General features: G+C 40.9%; 2 protein-coding genes across 2 annotated transcripts; both read left to right on the plus strand.

Annotated features, from left to right (window-relative positions):
* Positions 1-1,598: 1,598 nt before the first annotated feature.
* lrrc69 (leucine rich repeat containing 69) lies at positions 1,599-4,110 on the plus strand (the record flags this gene model as incomplete). The annotated part of the gene is given in 5 exon segments (XM_080441634.1): positions 1,599-1,677; positions 1,680-1,771; positions 2,026-2,143; positions 2,232-2,304; positions 4,011-4,110. Coding segments are annotated over 5 exon segments (462 nt in total).
* Positions 4,111-6,429: 2,319 nt separating this feature from the next.
* On the plus strand, positions 6,430-20,418 carry LOC308094808 (piwi-like protein 2; the record flags this gene model as incomplete). Its single annotated transcript, XM_080441635.1, has 23 exons — positions 6,430-7,050; positions 7,755-7,860; positions 8,799-8,919; positions 9,494-9,657; positions 10,377-10,470; positions 10,755-10,865; positions 11,273-11,390; positions 11,821-11,945; positions 12,322-12,402; positions 12,728-12,841; positions 13,425-13,613; positions 14,287-14,371; positions 14,628-14,720; positions 15,028-15,168; positions 15,307-15,420; positions 15,581-15,769; positions 16,326-16,427; positions 17,248-17,364; positions 17,465-17,553; positions 17,835-17,940; positions 18,509-18,762; positions 19,423-19,530; positions 20,092-20,418. The coding sequence occupies 23 exons, from the start codon at positions 6,430-6,432 to the stop codon at positions 20,246-20,248; spliced, it is 3,399 nt and encodes a 1,132-aa protein (XP_080297761.1). The 3' UTR covers positions 20,249-20,418.
* Positions 20,419-21,544: the final 1,126 nt, after the last annotated feature.

Here is a 21,544-nt window from a genome sequence, read left to right on the forward strand (position 1 = left end):
TTAACATAGTCTACCATAGAGATTGGGTAAAACAACAATTTGTTCATTAAAATAGCAGCTTTTAATGCTGGAGCCAGACCTGGAGTCAGACCTCTCACTACATATCAAGGGCCCACAAACACAACCTCATTTGGCTTCCATCAAAGAACATTTTAACCAGGGAATAACTGGGAAAATCTGCTTATTTCAGATTTGTTAAGTATGGGGAATGATCCATTCCCACACACTGTAGAAGTGGAATAACAGCCAGAGAAGTGACATCTAGTAGAATTGTTTTTCTCTCTCAAAACTGAATCTCGGTGTTGAATGATATGGAAACCAATGGAATGGTCAATTTTACTTTGGAGCCCCTGGGCATCATTGATTCCACGTCATTGGTCGATACCACGTCATCTATGAGCTTGTGTGTAAAAATGTTTTATAAATCATCAAAAATGTTTGCAAATCTACAAGCTTGTAGATCTATTTTTGAATAGCCAAAGAAATCTTAAAATGACAGATGCGTTCCCGGTCTTAACACACTCACCGCCAAAGGGGAGAATTCTGCCCTTTTCAGTCAATGGTCTGAACCGCCAAAGTGCAGAATTCTCCCCTTTTAATTATTTTCTTTTATTCTGTTTTTGAATTTTTAGTATACATTTATAACCCTAACCCTAACGAATTAATAAATAAAAAAAATAAAAATAAAAATAAATCCATTCACTTCAATGTTAAAAAATAAACTGACAAATAATTCACATTGTTTCTATAAAAAAATGATAAAAACCCTGGCAGTGGGTGATTTTATTTTGAAAAAACTTTGGCGGTGAATGTGGGTTAATAGTATTGCTGTGTATCACATTATTTACAAAATAATTATAATATTGATGATTTTGGCATTGCATCAGTACATGACTGTATATTCCTGATGTTCTGTCCAGTCCTTAACGGTAAAACATGATTGTGTGTGTGTGTAATGCAAAGCAACAATGTCATACAATAAAACACTTCCTACATAGCTGTGTGAATTGCATGTAGGCTACAGAGAGAGGGAATCGCCTGCCATGAGGTGCCATGTAAAAACTAGATGAATGTTGAATTATGCTGTGCAGTGATGGGCGGGGTGGGGTTGAAAATAAACAATAATAAAATGAGATGAGCTGAAGAGAGACGCTACTATAGACATGGATAATTGCAGTTTTTTTTCCATCACCATCATAACCAAAATGAAACGCAATGCTGAAGTAGGTTATAGGCAGCCATATGTGAGGTAGAGAGCCTAGCCTGTCTGGGAAGTAGTAATACAAAAATAGTAGTAGTAGGCAAGAATGAGCAAACTGGACATTTAGACTGAATGTTTCCTTTATCCTCATCTTGCGCTAATGCACGCAACTGTTTTGCCAGGTTTTATTTTTGTTGTTTCTCCTAAGAGTGCATCTGTTCTACAACAACAACTAAAGGTAGCAGGAAATAAAAAAGCTAAATATTCCATATCCATAATTTGCCACTAGATGCCACTGTTGTAAAAAAAAAAACTAGGCTTAGTTTTGGTCTCAAAGCATCACATCCATGGAAACGTATTGTTAAAGTGTGGACTACATACAAAACGTCCTGTTAATATGGCTAAACTAGTTATTAGAGCGTTACAAGGAAATGCTACTTCTTTTAATTTGAGTTCTAAGAAAATGTATGAAGTTCCTACTCAGTTTCAAGATTAAAAAATTTAACTGTACTTTTGCTAAACAATAATCTCATTACAACTTTGCCCGTTGAACTTCTGTCATTACAGCACGTGAGTTTTAATATTTTAATGTGAGCTGGTCTGTTCTTTTTTGTTTATTTTATTTTGTGTTTAACGACATTAACACTGGCGTCCCTATTTTGGGCATGTCAACATTTTCAGGATTTTTCAAAATATCTCAAAGTTTGTCAGGTTTTTCTAAAATATCCGATCTACGTGCTTGTAAATCGGCTATTTTCGAATAGCCAAAGTATAAAATGGTCTTTCAGTGGTTAAATCTCTTGTCTCTTTGCAAGCTTTCACAGCTTAATTTAGGACATAATGCTTTAAAGGAGATTCCAGCTGTTCTGGGTCATCTGGGGTCCTTGAGAAAACTCCATCTCTACAGGAACCAAATTACAACCGTGTCACCTGAGGTGATAGGTAGGCTTTCACAATGTTGTATGTATGGGGAGCCGTGTTAAAAATACAAAATCGACGGATTAAATTTGCATTGAAGCACACTTTACAGGTGGCTGGCCAAATCTTATTCTGCTCAATCTGAACCACAATCAGATTAAAAGACTTCCACCAGAGATAAAAAGGTAGGCAATAATATGTTAATTGACTGCCAGAGTTTATTCATTATGCACTCACCCACTGCCAGGGTTTTTAATCATTTTTTTATAGAAAAAGTGTGAATTATTTGTCCGTTTATTTTTTAACATTGAAGTGAATGGATTTTTAATTAATTTAATTAATTTGTTGTGAATAACGGAAAAAAATGTATACACAAAAATTTGAGAAACCTTTTAGAAATTCAAAAACAAAATAAAAAATGATTTTTAAAAGGGGAGAATTATCCCCTTTTGGCGGTAAACACCATTGACTGAAAAGGGGAGAATTCTCCCATTTGGCGGTGAGTGTGTTAATTGATTTGTCTCTCACTATCTAATCTCTCAAGATAACAAAAAAAAAGCATGGGTTTCCGAGGCTACTCAAGAACAGATTCCGAGCTGCGACAGCAGAGGGCGCTGTTTTTGGACGATGGGTTCCCAGATTGTGCACTATCAGATCAGATGTAATCAAAGAGTGTGGAACTGCCCGGAACTCCTTTACCTTGTTGACAGAGACAGGAGTCAGGAGGACAGATTGCTGTCTCTTGCAGAGAACCACATTTCAAAAAGTTCATAAGTTAAAGATTTGTTTTTGTTCTTTTTTGGGAAAGTTTGTATTATTTTATTATGGCTCTGTATTTCATTAGTCAAAAAATAAAGATAAATTGCTGTTGCTATATTTAATTTATTTTAATTAATGATTGTCTTTTTTAATATGTATTTGTTTTATGCTGTACCAAAAGTAAAAATACTCATTATGCAGAATGTCCCGCTTCACAAGGTATCATTATGTATATAAATCTTTTGAAAATAGCAGATCTACAAGCTCACAACATGTCACGTTCAAATAGCCAAAGCTTAAATAGGTCTGAAGTGGTTAATGTATGTTTTGTAATAATAATTCAAATCTACAAAGTAGGCCTAATTAGTAAATAAAGTTTTCAAATAATTGTAGTGCAGTAAAAGAAGATTTGCCTCTGAGATGTACTGGAGTAGAAGTAAAAGTATTGAAAATTGGAAATACTCCAATAAAGTAAAAAATACCTGAAAATTGTAATTAAGTACAGTACTTGATTTTTGGTGAGTGACACCGTCATACTACGTGTCTAGAAATATAGCTGACGACAACACAGATTGACAGGTGCGGTGAACCAATAGTTGGCCGCACAGTATCTGAGCTGAACCAATAGAGCGTCGCAGTTCCCGCCCACTTCCTGTTTTTTTTGGTGCCGGAAGAAAAAACTCAATGCATTTTTCCATTGACATTTCCAAAAATATTTATATCTATTAATTTAAGCCTCGAATCAAGCCATCACGAGATGACATGAATCATGACCATAAAACGTTTTTTTCTGTGATTTTTTTAAATTTTATATTTAATTATATGATATACTATATTTAATAAATACCCTTTGTTTTGCCGTTTTCAACAAAACAAAATTAACAGAATCAAACGTTTATGGTCATGATTCATGTCATGTCATGATGGCTTGATTCGAGGCTTAAATTAATAGATATAAATATTTTTGGAAATGTCAATGGAAAAATGCATTGAGTTTTTTCTTCCGGCACCAAAAAAAACAGGAAGTGGGCGGGAACTGCGACGCTCTATAGCCAGCCTCGTTGCCAGCCAATAGTAGTACGACCAATAGCAGGACCGCATGTGAGCCCAAGACTCCTCCCCTCTCTCTCAGATCATCACTCGTGAAACACGCAGCCTTCGCACAACCTGAAGACGACATCGAGGGAAAGTACGATAAAGGTACGTTCTCTGTCTTCAGAACTGTATGCTAAACCCGTTGCTAAAAGTCTTATCCCTCCGTTTGACTTGTAAAAATCACTATTTAAACGTGTTATAAAGAGATATTTGGACGGTTTCTGGTTAAAGTGAGATAACATACGGGCGGCCTTGCCTTGAACGCACGTGTTGCAATCAGTAGGCTGTGGCGCAGGTGATATTTTACCACGGTGGTGGAGAAAGTATACTCACATTACTTACTTAAGTAAAAGTAATTATCAATACTGCAATCAATGTAATCATTTGCAATGAATTGAGTATACAGGGCCCCAATGGAAACAAGCCATAGGCTTTCTTGGGTTTAAAATCCTCATAGCAGACATTTCCTGTTTTTTTGCAAACTGCAAGTAAAGTATTCAATCAAAAGAAATACTCTGTTGCAAGTAAAAGTCCAGAACATTTTTTACTTTGAATAAAAGTACTAAAGTATTGGTGTCAAAATGGACTTGGAAAAAAGTACCAAAAGTAGAAAGTACTCAGTGTGCAGACTGTCCCGTTTCTCAAGTTTTCAAATGTCTTAAATGTATTAAAAAAATATTTTGAAAATAGCAGATCTACAAGCTCACAATGCCTCGCACTGGGGAGGCATTGTGAGCTTGTAGACCTGCTATTTTGGGCCATTTTGGGATCTGCTATTTTTGACCATGGGCCATCCTTTGAAAATATTTTGGGCCAGGGTAAGAATGTTTGTAAATATTTTCCTAAAATGGGACAATCTCATGCCTCTCATTGCCTTAGTGACTGAATAGATATTATGCAATTTTGTAATGGCCTAAAGGTTTGAAAGGTTTTCTAAAGGTTTTAAACTGTTACTTTTACTTTTAAACTGTAACTCATTTTGCTGGGGAGTGGTCCCTGGACCCCCCCCCCCCCCAAGGACTCCTTTGAGAACCAGTGCCTTAGGCTTTATTCAGTGGTTCTCAAACATTTTCAAGGACCCCCAAAATGATATGTATTTGGCAGCAGACCCCATCTCAAAATATTTTGTTCCAGGAACCCCCCAGAAGAAAATATTTGAGTTACAAATGTTTGCTTTAAAAAAACATATGTATTCAAAGATTTGCGCAAATGTTAACGATTTTCCAAAAATAGCAGATCTACAAGCTCAGCTATGAGCTTGTGGACCTGCTATTTTTGAATAGCCAAAGTATAAAATATGCATAAAGGGGTTAATGAATGAAATGATTGTGACGCTTATTAACTAATTTTGCTGGGGACCCCCTGGTACCCCCCAAGGACCCCACTTAGAGAACCAGTGGCTTAATTGACCTACTGCTTGTAGTCTATTAGCAAGTTTCCCAAGGAGCTCGCTGGGGAAAAGGAGGTGTGTTCATTTGGGCATCACTTCCTGTTGTCACTCATTCAATTCATTTGAGGGATCAAATCAGTGGGAACACAACCTGACAGAAATCAAAAAATGAGTCTGTCTACTTTCCCTGCAAGATCTTCCTCCACACAGCTGATTCAAATCACTTAACAAGCACCATGTTATCCCCGTGCAGAGATTCAGGCTCACAGCCAGTGTTGCCATGTCTGCTTATTATAAGCATATTGTTAAATATTGGTAGTTGCAGGTTGCGTTTTGTTTGGGGGCTTGTTTCTAAAGTGTAGTTGCTTATTTGGGCTTGATTTCTAATGTTGTTTAAACCAGTGGTTCCCACATTTTGTCATGTCAAAGACCCCCCCAATGAATATGTAATTGTCCATGGACCTCCATTTGAAAATATTTTGTGCCAGGGACCCCCATACAAGATTTGTGCTATAGATATTCAAAATATTTCACTTCTCAATATTTTGAGAAAATATCAGATCTACAACCTTGCAATGTGTCGCTGTGAGCTTGTAGATGTGCTATTTTCAAATAGCCAATGTTAGGTGGTAAAACACAGCCCAGTAGCTGCTTCAGGGCTTGTTTTCATAGACCTGGCTGCTTTTTTTTCTCTTGCAAAATCTGGCAACACAGGTCGCAACAGCAGCTTGTCAGAATGAGGACAGGAGAGGAGTTAGACTACAGCTAAGAGCAAGTGCTGTCAAGAGACATAATTGATCATTAATTTGAGTCAGCTGTGTGGAGTGGAATGAGTGACAACAGGAAGTGATTCCCAACATTCACCCAAGGGCTCAAAGGGACTCTGTGAACTTGTGGATAAAGACATACTCATGGCCCGACATAGATCGACCAGGTCAATTTGAACTTGCCATGCCAGTTGTAGTTGGATGTCTGCCAATGCCAGTTACCATTATGTTAATCAATGTGTGTTTTTCTTTCTTTCTTTTTTCTCTTATTTATTTTTGTAGAACACCACATTTTAAATATGGATCCGAACAAGAAGCCTTCCTTCCCCGGCCTCCCGGGGGCCACGCGCTTCCCCTGGCAGCAGCAGCTGGGGCGAGGGCTCCCGACCGACGAGCCGGGTCCCGTGGGGCGCGCCAGAGGCCTGGCCTTCCTGACCGAGGGGCTTGGCATCGGAAGAGCCCGAAGCTTTCCTCCCCTGGCCGGTGCCTCGCTGTCTCCCATGCCAATTGGGGGGAGAGGAGGCCCTCTGCCCACTGGTGGTACCCTGCCGGTGCAGTTTGGACGTGGAGCACCTCTACCCGTCGACGCCCTGCCGGCGCAGATTGGGCGAGGAGCCCCTCTTCCCACTGGTACTACCATGCCAGTGCAGTTTGGGCGCGGAGCACCTCGACCCGTCGACACTCCGCCAGTGCAAATTGGCCGAGGCGGCCCTCTACCCACCAGTACGCTGCCGGTGCAAATTGGTCGAGGAGCCCCTCTTCTTGCAGCCGATGCCACTGTGCCAGTGCTGCAGATTGGGCGAGGAGGTGGCCCTCCTCTGCCCGCAGATTCACCGCCGGTGCAAGTTGGACGAGGAGGCCCGCCAGCCACTGAGCCTCCCGTGGGATTTGCCAGAGGGATTCCTGCCGGCATTAAAAGTGTAAGTGTAAGACGACATGATCGTGTGCAGCCTTATATCTTTAATCTGTCGGGTCTGTTTATTTATTTTTTAATCCATTAAGACCGGAACGCATAATTTTACATTTCTTTGGCTATTCAAAAATAGCAAGATATACTTGTAGATCTGCTATTTTTTTAAATTTTTGTGAAAATCTTTGAATATATATTTTTTAAAGCGAAGATTTTGCTTCTGGGGATTCTACAAATGTCTTCTAAATCTAAAACATTTTTTGTAAAAGATTATGTTGCTATATATATATATCAGTGGTCCTCAAACTTCTTTTCATTTAAAGGACCCCTTAAATGATATGTATTTGGCCGTGGACCCCTATCTCAAAATATGTTGTTCCAGGGACCCCCCAGAAGTAAAGATTTGAGTAAAAACTGTTCACTTTAAAAGAATATATATATATATTCAAAGATTTGCACACATTTTCATGATTTTTCTAAAATCGCAGATCTACAAGCTCGGCGGCACTCGTGCCGCGCTACGAGCTTGTAGATCTGCTATTTTTGAATAGCCAAAGAAATCTAAAATGACACGATGAATAGCCAAATATATCTAAAATGACACGATGCGTTCCCAGTCTTAATGGGTTAATGTAACAAGAAATGAAATGAAATTCTCCCGTCTATTATAACTGCTTATTATTCTTTCCATGTTTTTCTGTATGCTGTATTTAGGGTGATGTCCCCACTCATGGCAGAGGGTCCGCTCTGGTAGCCATGTTCAGGGGTATGGGCATTGAGCCTTTACAGGCTTCATGGGGCCGAGGTGGCCCACCAGTAGGTGAGTCTTTTACAAAAGTGTAATTGGACCTGTCACAATTATTTGAGATAATTGCAATTATTTTGCATAATCGTTTCCATGTTGAGAAAGGGTCATACATACGACGCTTGGGTGGCGCAGTGGTGAAGTCCCTGCCCACCACCACAGAGGTTGTGGGTTCGAATCCACCGTGGTGCATCCGGCTTTGTCGTGTTCTGGGGAGGGAAGTCGGGCGGGGAGGGTGATATTAGTCACTGCATGTACTCCTATGGGCTGGCGCGGCAGTGTTGAGCGGGAGGAGTAGGACGGAGGCTACGACAGCAGTGACGACACAGAAATGTGTGTGGGGAGGAATCAATTGGCATAATGACTAAATTGGCGAGAAAAAGGGGGTAAAAAAGTATTGGCTATAAAGTAAAAAAAAAGAAAAAAAGAAAGGAAACATTTTCAAAAATAGTGGAAATAGCAGCCGATTTACAAGCTCACAGCGTGGTGAGCTTTTAGATCGGCTATTCAAAAATAGCAGACATAGATATAGATCATAGCGCGGCACCGAGTGCCACGCTGTGAGCTTGTAGATCTGCTATTTTTGAAAAAGATTGAAATATGTTTTTTTTAAAGCGAACATTTGTAACTCAAATCTTTGCTTCTGGGGATTCTGCAAATGTCTCCTAAATAAATCAGTGGTTCTCAAAACTTTTTTCATGTCAAGGGCCCCCAAAATAATGTATTTGGCCGCTCAAAATAGGTTGTTCCAGGGACCCTGCAGAAGCAAAGATTTGAGTTAAAAATGTTTGCTTTAAAAAATATATTTATACATAAACATTTGCACACTTTCACCATCTTTCAAAATTGGCCTGAAAAAAAAACACCTATCAGCAGACCACAAGGGGGAGGTACAGTAAATGTATTTTCCCATCGTTGTATTCACCCTTCCTCGTGTTTGTTTTGTGTTGCAGGGAGGGGGGAGGCACCTGGGCATCTTGGAGCGGAGGTGAAAGAGCAGGCTCCTGCACCCGTGGGAGTCCTGTCTGGCCCGGGAACGGGACAGGCAGAAGAAGTGATGGGCAGAGGAGCCAGGTAGATCACTGGTCACCTTTTTCTTTTTGTAAAGAAACAGCCCATGTTGGCCGGTGATGAAATCATAAAAGAAATGGGTATAACAACCAGACAGTTGTCTTATTTATAGATTTTCAAGTTTACAAACGACAAAATCACACACATACTGTAGATAAACACACACACGTGTGTCCTCATTGGTGCTATATGATGTCATACAACAAGATTCCATTAGCCATTAAAGGGATAGTTCACCCCCAAAATTACTTTCCTTCTATGGCTTAGTCACCCCATGCAGACTTGAATTCATGGATATTTCTTTTGTTTTTGTCGCATTCCTAAGCCAATAATTTGATGACCGGCAGGCAGCGGTTCCGGTAGGAGACGCAAAGAGTCTCCTTTGTTTCTCCTACTGGAACCGCTGCCTACCGGTCCACTGGTCATCAAATTATTGGCTTAGGAATGCGACAAAAACACAAAAATATCCAAGAATTCATGTCTCCATGGGGTGACTAATCGATAGAAAAAAGTTTTAAGCATGGTCTTATTCTGCACTGAGAGCCTAACTGTCATTGTTGTTGTGAATTGTGAACAGTTTCCTTGGGCGAGGGGTCATGCCAGGGGTTGGCAGAGCATCCATGCCTCAGCTGGCCGTGGGTAGAGGACCCACTCAGGTTCTGACCCCTGGGCCCATCCCATCCAAAGGGCCTACCCCAGCTATACCATCACCTTTAATCCCCGAGAGTTCAGCCTACACAGGTATGCTATGAAAGCACATTTTTACAATCTTCCAGGTCTTTCACAGGTACGGAGGAATACAAGAAAATCAGTTAGGGGGAAAAAAATGGAAATTCTTGCACCCTCATTTTGGGCATTTGTGCGCTGCAAAATAATGGATTTAAGTTAAGAGGATAACTTGCATAAAATGTCGGATGTATGATTTGATCTGTAATTTTCGATAATGCATATAAAAGAAAACATTAAACTGTGTGTGTCCCCTCTTACCCTCTTTAACACATTGAATGCCAATCGCGTAGATCTACGCGAACCTATTTAAAGCCACAGCGTGCCAATCGCATAGATCTACGCGAACCGCCGATTCGCGTTGATTTTTCCCCAGGTGCACTTTCGGAATTTTTTGATCCGGTTTGAAGACCGGAAACAGAATTATTCGGGTTCCGTTTTTTTCGATCGTATCCGCTTCCTGTCTGGGATCCTGTCTAAAACTCGGTTGTTGTTTTTCTCCTCGCTGATCACTGTTTAGCGTGTATCCGCTGTATCTTCAAGATGGCGGCTCGGATTTGGTTTTCGCTGGGCGTTTCACACAGATCCCCTGTGTGTTTAGAACCAAATGAACGCGCACTTTTAACTTATTTAGCGAGGTCTGTGGCGACATGAAAAAAACAAAAAAACAACAATAAAACGCTGGCACTGGTGAGTACATTATGATATTAACCTCTGGCATGGAATGTGTTAAGATGCCCCAGACGACGGTTCCCCTCTTGTCCTCTCCAAAGAGACCCCACTTGATCCTGTTCTGACGAGGGCAGAACTCAAAATGGAGACTACACGGTAAATGTCATTTTTCAATATCAAATTGAGTAACGTTTTGAAAAGTGTAAATAGTTGTACTGTTGTTTGCTATCTTAGTGTCTCAGATTTGTCACAATGCTGGTTTCTAGGCCCCCCACCAAAAAAATTCATTGTGATGAAAGTGACACGATACTAACATCCACTCTGCCCCACCCTACAATAGAATACTACTAATATCAAAACCTACTTGCTACTATGTAGTGTGCTCTGCGTGTATTTCTTATTTGATTATTGCATGTTTTTGTGCTTCTTGCTGTCAACAGTGAGCCACTGAACAAGATCGGTAGCAAAGGAACCACGGTGACAGTTGGCTCCAACCAAATCCCAATCTGCTGCCAAAATGAGGCCGTCTACCAGTACCATGTGACCTTCACGTAAGTAGGACACTGACACGTCGGTGTCTTGTCTGTATTGGTGGCCCTTCACCACATTACAAATGTTTTCCATCACTGCTTCCATTATAACCATCAACCAACCACGGAATAGAACTGTATTTTATAATACTAAGATGAGAAATAATTCATCACAGTCATCTGCGCTTCTGTGCTTGATAGTAGTGCTAAATAGAATCCGGTTTACCACTCAAATTCAAAAGTAGCAGATCTACAAGCTCAAAACGCGGCGCTAGGCGCCGCATTTTGAACTTAAATGCGACTCATTGTGAGCTTGTAGATCTGCTATTTGTGTGACGCTGTCGTATGATCAGGTAGGTAGGGCATTTTTATTTTTTAAAACACAAGTTACAATGTATAGCGATGTATATCTTTTCCAAACCTTTCAGGCCAAACGTGGAGTCCATAGGCATGCGGTTTGGAATGCTGAGAGACCACCGCCCGACCACAGGGGAAGTTGTGGCCTTTGATGGCTCCATACTCTACCTGCCGGTCAAGATGGAAAAGGTGGGTACAACTAACCATTTCCTCTTGTCAAGTCAATTTTATTTATGAAGCACGTTTTAAAACAACCAGGTTGACCAAAGTGCTGTACAACGTGATAAAAACAACCTGCAGTACGAATCATCCATTATGTCGGTGGTTCCCAAACTGAGGGTCGGGACCGCAAGGAGGAGAATTATCTCAGCAAACATTATGTAAATAAAAATGTTTGATTAATCAAATAATATTTTGACCCCCAGAATCCATATCTCATCGGATAGGGATAAAAAATTGTGTCAGGAACCACACTTACGGTCTTTTACTCTAATACGATTCCACCAATGGCTTTGTCCTGTGTGTCTCCTACTATACATTGTCCGTCCCAACGTCCCCATATATCTCAAGTGGGGTGTCTACACATATTTACCACGTGTTACCGTGTCCCCTGATGCAGGTGGTTTTCCTGAAGAGCGAGAGGAGGACCGACAACCAGGAAATCACCATCAAGATTGAGATGACCAAGATCCTGCCTCCCCACTCGGACCTCTGCATCCCGTTCTACAACGTGGTGCTGAGGAGGTACGACAGGGTTCCCATGCATGTCTGGATAAATGTGGAGTGTGTTTTATTTTATTGATAACACTGCAGTTTAAGCCACTGCACACAGCCACTTCTTAAGAAACCAGTCCATTTGCCATTTAAATCCTAAAGGCCCCTTTCACCAAAGTAACTGGAGCAGCTAATTACTATAATCAAGATTGTAATTAAAACATCTGAGCCTTTGAGTGTAACTGACAGAGAACATGAGACATTGATAAGCAGTATGTAACTCCCATCATTGGTTTTTTTTTTACTTGAATTGTTTATAATGACTTTTATTGTCGGTTAGGCACTTCAAACTATCCAATGAAGTGTGTTATAAATATTTTTTATGCGTCTCTCCTATTCATTCCAGGTTGATGAAGATAATAGGCTTGAAGCTGGTGGGGCGTAATCACTACGATCCCCAAAGCGCCGTCATTCTGGGAAAACATAGGTGAGTGTTCATTTTTGTTGGCTTGTCTAAAGGTCCTTACACACCGGGGCTATTTTTTTCATGCGAATAATACGTTTTTTCTTTAAACCTTATAAAGTCAATGCAAGCTTCCACACCAGTTTCGCGGAGCGAAAAAAGCGTCTTTTAATTATTCGGAACGAGTCCGAATTTTGCGTATAATCGCCGGTGTGTAACCGCCTTTTGGGTTGATGTTTTCAATAGTTTAACACAATAATTGTTATAAAGATGTTCTGACTGCTGCCAACGTTTTAGCCGTGGCTGCCGTATCCTATCCAGAACCTTTTTGTTTCTCTTGTCATCGTAGGCTGCAGATTTGGCCAGGCTACGCCACCAGCATCAAACATACGGATGGTGGCCTGTACCTGTCTGTGGATGTGACCCACAAAGTGCTGCGCAACGACTCCGTGCTGAATGTCATGTTAGTGCACTCTGTATTAACCCACTTAGACTGGGAAAGCATATTGTGTCATTGTAGATTTCTTTGGCTATTCAAAAAAATTGCAGATCTACAAGCGGAACATTTTTTTACTCGTATCTGTGCTTCTGGGAGTCCCTGGAACAACATATTTTGAGATGGGGGTCCCGTGGTCAAATACATATAATTTTGGGGATCCATGACATGGAAAAGTTGGAGCACCACTGATCTAGCAACATACTGTTAAGATTTAGAAAACCTTTTTAGATATGTGTTTGCCCGCGGACCCCCATCTCAAAATGTTTTGTTCCAGGGACCCCCAGAAGCAAAGATTTCGCTTTAAAAATATATATATTCAAAGATTTGCCCAAATTTTCACAATGTTTAAAAAAAATAGCAGTTATACAAGCTCATAGCGCGCCACTCGGTGCCGCGCTATGAGCTTGTATTTTTGAATAGCCAAATAAATCTAAAATGACACAGATGCGTCCTGGATTGAATGGGTTTATACTTAATATCCAAGAACTCATTGAGCTCCATCCACTGCTATGTGGTTTTGACCTGTGATGATGTCCTTTTCTTCCAGGACGGCGTTCTACCAGCAGAGCACACAGAGCTTCCAGGACGACTGCACCAAGGAGCTGCTGGGCGCCATCGTCATCACCCGCTACAACAACCGCACCTACCGCATAGACGACATCAAGTGGGACAAGTCGCCCAAGGACACCTTCACCATGGCCGACGGCAGTCAGACCAGCTTCGTGGAGTATTACAGGTAAGCAGTGGTGGAAAGTAACTAAGTGCATTTACTCAAGTATTGTATTTTGTACTTAAAAAATATATATATTAAGCCGGCATGAATGACTGCTCTTCTTCATGCCATTATTGCTGGATCTTCACTTTCATTAAAGTACGGTTGGTCCAGATGCCAGGCAGAAACCATAGACACACACACTCTCACGCACACAAATATGCAGTAATACTACAAGGTCAAAAATAATGACGACGCACCCAGATAATCTTCCAGTTCCTATTTAGAAAACGAGTGCAATTACTGCTGCAAAACTAGTGAAATCTCTCCTTGATTTCAATAAGGTAAAGGCAAATGGGCCTTAAACCCTAGACACTTTGCTGACCACTTTGTTGTCCTTTTTTCCCTCTAAACTAAATCTCTTTGCTGAAAATAGATTTTGAAACTATCAACGTGTCGCAACGATACAATGTGAGCTTGTAGATCTGCCATTTTGTCTGAATGTTTGCCTATGTTTGCCAAATGTTCACCTTAACAGAGCCAACAGTGAAAGCCTTCCCTTTTCCTTAAACAATTGTCCTCATACTGTATTTTACGCAACACAAGACTGTATTTTACACGGCACCAAACTTGTATACATAATTCAAATGTTCCTATAATTGTGGGTTTGTAACTTGTTGTCTTGCTGTGTCAACAGTAAGAACTACGGGATCACCATCAAAGAAATGGATCAGCCCATGCTGGTCCATCGGCCCAAGGAGAGGTCCAAGCCTGGAGGGAAGGTACAAAGACATTTCACTTTGGCTTCCCAGTATGACCTCATTAAAGTACTTGACACAGACTGCCCTCTTGTGGCTGCATTTGAAAAAAACTCCAGAATCTCCTCATTTTGTATTTCACTGACATTTATTTAGCAATTTCCGACCAGGAGTAAATAAATAAGGCAATACATTCTATTTTATGTAAAGCAGTTATGATACAGCAGTTAGTTACAAAGCACTAGAGAAAATGACTAAATCACATTCTGGTGTTTTGCAGCAAATCCTTACAGGGGAGATCCTACTTGTACCTGAGCTCTCATTCATGACCGGTATTCCTGACAAGATGAGGCAGGACTTCCGCGCCATGAAGGTAAAACTGTATTGTGTGTGCACTGCCCAGGTGCTGTTAGGAAACTATTGTATGTGTGCTGCCGTGCCCAGGGACTGTTGTTTGACGTCCAAAGTCCATTAAGCAAATGCAGCTTTAGTTACAGTGCATTCTGGAAAATGGAGAACATTTATTTAATTAATTGGAGAATATCCACCCAAATGATTTATTTTTATTTCATTTTAACACATTTTAAAACCTTTTGCTTAAAATAAACAAATATACAGCAGAAATCCCCTCCTGGCATTAATAGTTATCTTACCATGACATTGCTTTTATGTTCCATTAGGACCTCACCATCCACATAAATGTGAGCGCTGACCAACACACCCAATCCATCAAGCAGTTGCTGAGTCACATCAACACCAACCCTGAGGCTCAGACTGAGCTGGCTCGATGGGGGCTGGGCGTCGGCACAGAGATCCTGATGGTAAAGACCTGACTCGGCCAAGTGTACAAAAACCTTTGCAGACTGTGTGTGTGTTTGTAGTGTGTTCTTGCAGACGCCAATGCATCTGTTTCTTATGGTTGCATTCATTGTGAATGTGTTCTGTGTGGTTTGTTTTAGACCCAAGGTAGGATTCTGCCCATGGAGACCATCTGTCTCCAGACAGCATCCTTTGTCACTGGCCCCGACGTGTCCTGGTCCAGAGAGGTTACGAGGGAAGCTGTCATCAGCTGTGTAAGTGTGTGTGTGTGTGATGCATGTATGTGTCAGTCTTACAATCGGGTCCAATTAAGTACAGCCTGGTTCCCACACAGGGATGATGCGTAGATGTTTGTACTAGGTTAAATGTAACCTCCATCATCATGGCTCTCATCCATCTCTGAATTAATCTTAGGTCCCCTTGAATCTTTGGGCTATTTTCTACCCCCGACGCGCTGCGGAACAGGCCGAGGAACTGGTGTCCACTTTCCTCAAGGTGGCCAAACCAATGGGATTGCAGCTACAGCGGCCTGTTCGGGTGGAACTGAGGGATGACCGCACTGAGACCTACGTGAAGACCATCCACTCTCATCTCACCAGTGAGGTAAGACTATCCACTCATCTCACCAGTGAGGTAACCTGAATCTGCTAAAGAAGCAGTCAGGAGTTAAATTGAGTTAGTACGACCTCTAGTGCTGCTTAAGAACTAGGGATGCTGCTGCTTTTACTACTGCTTTTACTATTACAATTCTTTATTATGTCATGTTGTCACGTATGTAACAATACAGGTCAAGTGCCTGCCAACTGTAACTAAAAGGATTGCCTTGTGTGTTATGGTTGCCATTGTTTTGCACTTGGTAGATTGGGAAACGCTAATGATCAAGACATGGACAATTGCAAGGGATATTTGGGGTGTCAAGGCAATATCATTTAATGTAATTTTATGAAGTAATCAAGGAATCATTTAATCCCCAATACCAACACTGTTGTCATGGTATTCCTCACCGTTGGCGACACAACACTAGTGATGTGATCGTTAATAGCTAATAGGCAAATGAATCTACTTTTGACAGTGCTTGACAAACTGCTTGCAATTAGACATGAGTGGTAGGTATTAATTTCCAATGCCAAAAGTAATAATGATGTTTCTTTTCCTCCAGCCCAATGTGCAGCTGGTAGTTGCCATCATAACGGGAAACCGAGATGACTTGTACAGTGCCATCAAGAAGCTCTGCTGTATCCAGAGACCCGTGCCCTCCCAGGTTTGGCAGCACTTTAATCTGTTGTCTAATGTTGTCGGGGGTTAACTTCAATCCAGGAAACGTATCTGTGTCACTTAAGATTTCTTTGGCTATTCAAAAATAGTAGATATACAAGCTCTTAGCGTGGCACCGATTGCCTGCAATTTTTTTTTAATCGTTATTTAACTTTTCCATGTCAAGGACTACCCAAAATATGTATTTGGCCGCGGACCCCCATTTCAAAATATGTTGTTCCGGGGACCCCCAGAAGCACAGACCGGAGTTATTTTTTTTTGCTTTTAAACATAGATATTCAAAGATTTGCTAGGAGTTTTCTAGATTTTTCAAAAATGGCAGATCTACAATCTCATTGCGCGGGCACTCGGCTCCGCGCTATGAGCTTGTATATCTGCTATTTTTGAACAGCCAAAAGAAATCTAAAAAATGACACACAGATGCGTTCCCGGTCTTAACTGATTCACTGCCAATCACGTAGATCTACGCGAACCTATTTAAAGCCGCCACGTGCCAATCGGGTAGATCTACGTGAAGTGAAGAAGAAAAAAAATTTGACCCAAAGACCAAGGAGATATGATTAGTCAAAGATCTAGACTCCTATCCACTTCCTTGTTAACTTAAAACTTAAAAATTCTGTATTTCGGCTCCTGAGTACTTTTTTTTTTTTCAATGAAAAACTCTGGCACTGGCAAAAAAAATATGAAAATACCTCTGGCAGTTAATGGGTTAAAGGACCAGATGGGCTTCAGTACATGTCATTGTCTGGAAGTTAGCAGCTTTGGGGTGTGTCAGCTTTTTGACTTTATTTTTGCATTCTTTGCAGTGCATCAACGTCAGGACCATTTCCCAACCTCAGAAGCTCAGGAGTGTCGCCCAGAAGATCCTGCTGCAGATGAACTGCAAACTTGGGGGAGCGCTGTGGACCGTCAATGTCCCTCTGGTGAGCATTATTGTCTATAGTGCATCTTAACAATGTATTCCTCAACCACTTATACCCTGTCAACATCGCCTGTCACCCCCATTTTGCTTCCCGTTAACAGAAACAACTGATGGTGATTGGAGTTGACGTGAACCACGACACCAGCAAGAAGAAGCAGTCAGTGATGGGCTTCGTGGCCAGCCTCAACAGGTAAACCGGCAGTGGTTCCTCTATGGTTTTATGTAGAAGTAATAATAATGAATTTTATTTATAATGCACTTTACAATCATTCGGATAAATCTCAAAGTGCTACAATGAACATTTTCATAAGAACCATCACACACACCACTGTAAAAAGATCTAAGAAGGCAGAAATAAAACGTAAAATCAGTGTGGGTGGGTGTATTGGTGTATTTTATATGGATGAAATATGTATTTTAAATGGATGAAATTGTATCTCATATTATTAAAACGTTTTACCTCTCCTGCAGCCTCATGACACAGTGGTATTCCAGGGTCATCTTCCAGACGGCCACAGAGGAAATCATCAGTGGCTTCCGGCTGTGCTTCCTGGCTGCTCTCCAGAAGTACTACGAGGTAAACTACTGCATCTCAAACACATGCATACTGTAGCCAGCAGGTGGCTGAGGTGGTCTAGAGACCCTCACCTCTGAAGCCATCTGTCAGCCCCTGTTGGTTTAAGATCAAAGTCGATCAAAGTCTGCCCCAACCCGATAGCAGGGCTGCACAACGTATTGAATGAATCAAGAGAATATTGTTTTTGATTAATTCAAGATTGTCACTCATTTATACAGATGCAGGCATCACTTGTACAGATACAAAGACTACTAAGTGCTACATTAACAGAGCTGTACAATAGAACGACAGATGATGTATTTTCATCACCATTTTATATAATAATTGTAAAATAATACAAATTGCAAATGTGCCTGCGATATCAGAAAGGCTGAGGTTTATGAAGCTGGAAAAACATCTAGGGTTTGCCGGTTGACCGCTGGGATCCATTGTTGTTTCACTGCATTTCACCGCATTAAGCAAAGAAAAAAATGCAGCCTTACTTGAATAGCCCCTCTAAGCTTTAGTGAAGAAAGGGCCCACGAGTCAATTCAATATTACATAACGGTATATATGTATGACTTCACAGATGAACCACAGCTTGCCGGAGAAGATCGTGGTGTTCCGGGACGGCGTGGGCGACGGTCAGCTCAACGCAGTGGAGCACTACGAGATCCCACAGCTGCTGAAATGCTTCGAGACGTTCCCCAACTACGAGCCCAAGCTGACCTTCCTGGTAGTCCAGAAACGCATCAGCACCACCCTGTACTCCATCAGTGGAAATCACTTTGGGTCCCCTCCGCCTGGCACCGTTCTGGACCACACGGTGACCCACAGAGACTGGTCAGTCCCTAGTCTTTACTAAACCCTCATGTGCTCTGTATCAGTGTTGATTTTGACAGCACATTTTGATTTAGTTTAGTCATGGTCTTTTGAATAAAATTCCAGTTTAGTTTTAGTCATCTGAAATGTTTAAGTGTTAAGGCGGTTACACACCGGCGAATATGCGAATATACGCAAAATTCGGACTCGTTCCGAATAATTAAAATACGCTTTTTTCGCTCCGCGAAACTGGTGTGGAAGCTTGCATTGACTTTATAAGGTTTTTAAAAAAAACGTATTATTCGCATGAAAAAAATCGCCCCAGTGTGTAAGGACCTTTAGTCTAGTTTTAGTTGATTAAATTTAAGATTTTAGTCGACTAAAATGTATTTTGGCGGTGCCTGGATGGCGTCGTAATGCCTGATTTTACACTTGGTTGCATGCTGAAAATAGCAAATCTACAAGCTCACAACACGTCGCATCACGAACCGTTGGGAACTAGTAGATGGCTATTTTCAAATGGCTGTACACATGGTTAAAGTGGTTCCTTCTAGCACGAATGTTCATCTTGTAAATGGATGGTTTTTGCTGCATAATTTATTTTAGGTATGAAAAAAAAATTAGCTTGTTGCTCACAGCCAACCTTAACAGTAATGCAAGTGTTTAATTTTTTTTACCCAGGGTGGACTTCTACCTGATGGCTCATACAATCCGCCAGGGCTGTGGACTGCCGACACACTACGTCTGTGTTTTAAACACCGCCAACCTCGCACCAGACCACTTGCAGAGGTAATTATGTTTCAGTTTTCTCCCATCTGGGGGGGGGGGGGCTTAATCCATCTGATGGACCTTTGCATGTCATGTCTTGTCTTGTCAATCGGCAACGTACCAGTTCAACAAAGTTTTGTGCATCAGTGAAACAAGGTGGATCCCTTGTTATCAGTCCTTCTTCACCCTAAATGGGCTTTATAGGGTGACTTTGACAGAGCAGAGCAGGGAGCGTACCTCCAACCACTGCAGTTTTGTTAGCTTTAACTTGTTTTACTTGGTAGCGCTGGTGGGTGCTCACTATTTAAAAAGGTAGGAGCACCCACCAAAATGTAAGGAGAACCAATATAAGCATGCAAGTTTTTTTTTTTTTTTTACCGACGATATAACAACTATACGGAGAATGATGAAAATAGCCTTAAATTTGCATTCGTAATAGTACATTTTCACAATGCGGTATTATCAAATATGAACATTGTATTTACTGTATATATAATATGATACATGTATGTGAACCCTGTTTTTGCAAACCGGTTTCCAGCTCTTTTAAAAGATGTTTTCCTCTGTACCCCCCATACCCAGGCTAACCTTCAAGATGTGCCACCTGTACTGGAACTGGCCAGGGACTGTGCGTGTCCCGGCACCGTGCAGGTACGCCCACAAGCTGGCGTTCCTGGCTGGCCAGCATCTGCATGCCGAGCCGTCCATCCAGCTGGCAGACAAACTCTACTTTTTGTGATCTGCCCCACAGCCAGCTGACACACTTGATGCCCCGTCTTCCGCTCGCCTCTAAGCGGCGCTAAGTGTCTGCACAAGTGTTCTGTTTTTTTGCTATTGGTGTGCAACATTTAGTTTCTTTTGTTTATGACCTTACTTGTTTTTGATTCCTGTCATAAACGGCATTTGTGTCTTTTCAGCCTATATTTGTTTATATTTTTGTTTTATATTGAGTTGGGGTCCTCTTAAGAATATAATTTCATCTTTTGTAATATTTTGTGATGGGGTTACTATGTGTGGTGTGTTTTTTTTGTAACTCCTATTTGTTAAAGGTTATATACAGGTGCATGTAAAAAATATATATTTATCATGGAAAGGTTTTAGTAATTCAATATGTGAGACTTATATTCTAGATTTGTTAAACATTTCAAGCGTTTTTGGTTTTAATGTTGATTACAGCATTCAGTCAAAATAAGAAATCCAGTATCTTAAAAGATTACATACAGTAAGACCAATCAAAAACTGGATTTATAAGGTGTAATATTTTGAAATACTATTTTTTTCATTTTCATGAGCTGTCTACCATAATTAGGATAAAAGACATTGTCACATTGTGTAATGACTAGAATATTTTGAGTTTCACTTTTTGAAATTACTTTCCAAATTGTTTTTCACACACTTGTATATGGTTGCATGTTTAATTTTATAATAAATGGGCCCTACTCATGACTGTATTTGTATATGTTGAACAGTGAGTTCTTTTGAAAAACAATATATTGGTTGAGTCATTTAAAGTAGCTTGAAGTGTTTTATTCCTGTGAAAAGTACTTGGTTGGTTAGCGTTTACTGAATGTCTGAAAAACAAATGGTGTTTACACATTAACCCAACTAGCAATGGCTCTATGCTGCTTCTCAGATGGTCAATTAATAATGTCAAGTAGTATAGTTGTAGAGTAAATTGGGGGGGGAAATGCGCACACAAAAAAAGATGTTTCGAATACATATCTAAACCTTATTGGGTGTCAGTCTAGGTGTGATAGAGGCAAGGCAATTTGCTTTGTATCAAGCTCATTGCAAGTCCATTTTTCAATCTTTTTGTTCTTTATTTACCCAGGGTAGTAGCTGAGCACAAGTGCTCATTTTCAGTAACGCACCTAAGAAACGGACATTAACCAAGACCTGAGGTTCCGATTCTACAAAATGTCTTCTAAATCCTAACTGTTGCTATATCAGTGGTTCTCAAACCTTTTCATGTCAAGGACCACCAAAATATGTATTTGGCCATGGACCCCATCTCAAAATATTTTGTTCCTGGGAC

The sequence above is a fragment of the Gymnoscopelus braueri genome (assembly GCF_963280865.1).
Source record: "Gymnoscopelus braueri genome assembly, chromosome: 11".
NCBI classification, from domain to species: domain Eukaryota; kingdom Metazoa; phylum Chordata; class Actinopteri; order Myctophiformes; family Myctophidae; genus Gymnoscopelus; species Gymnoscopelus braueri.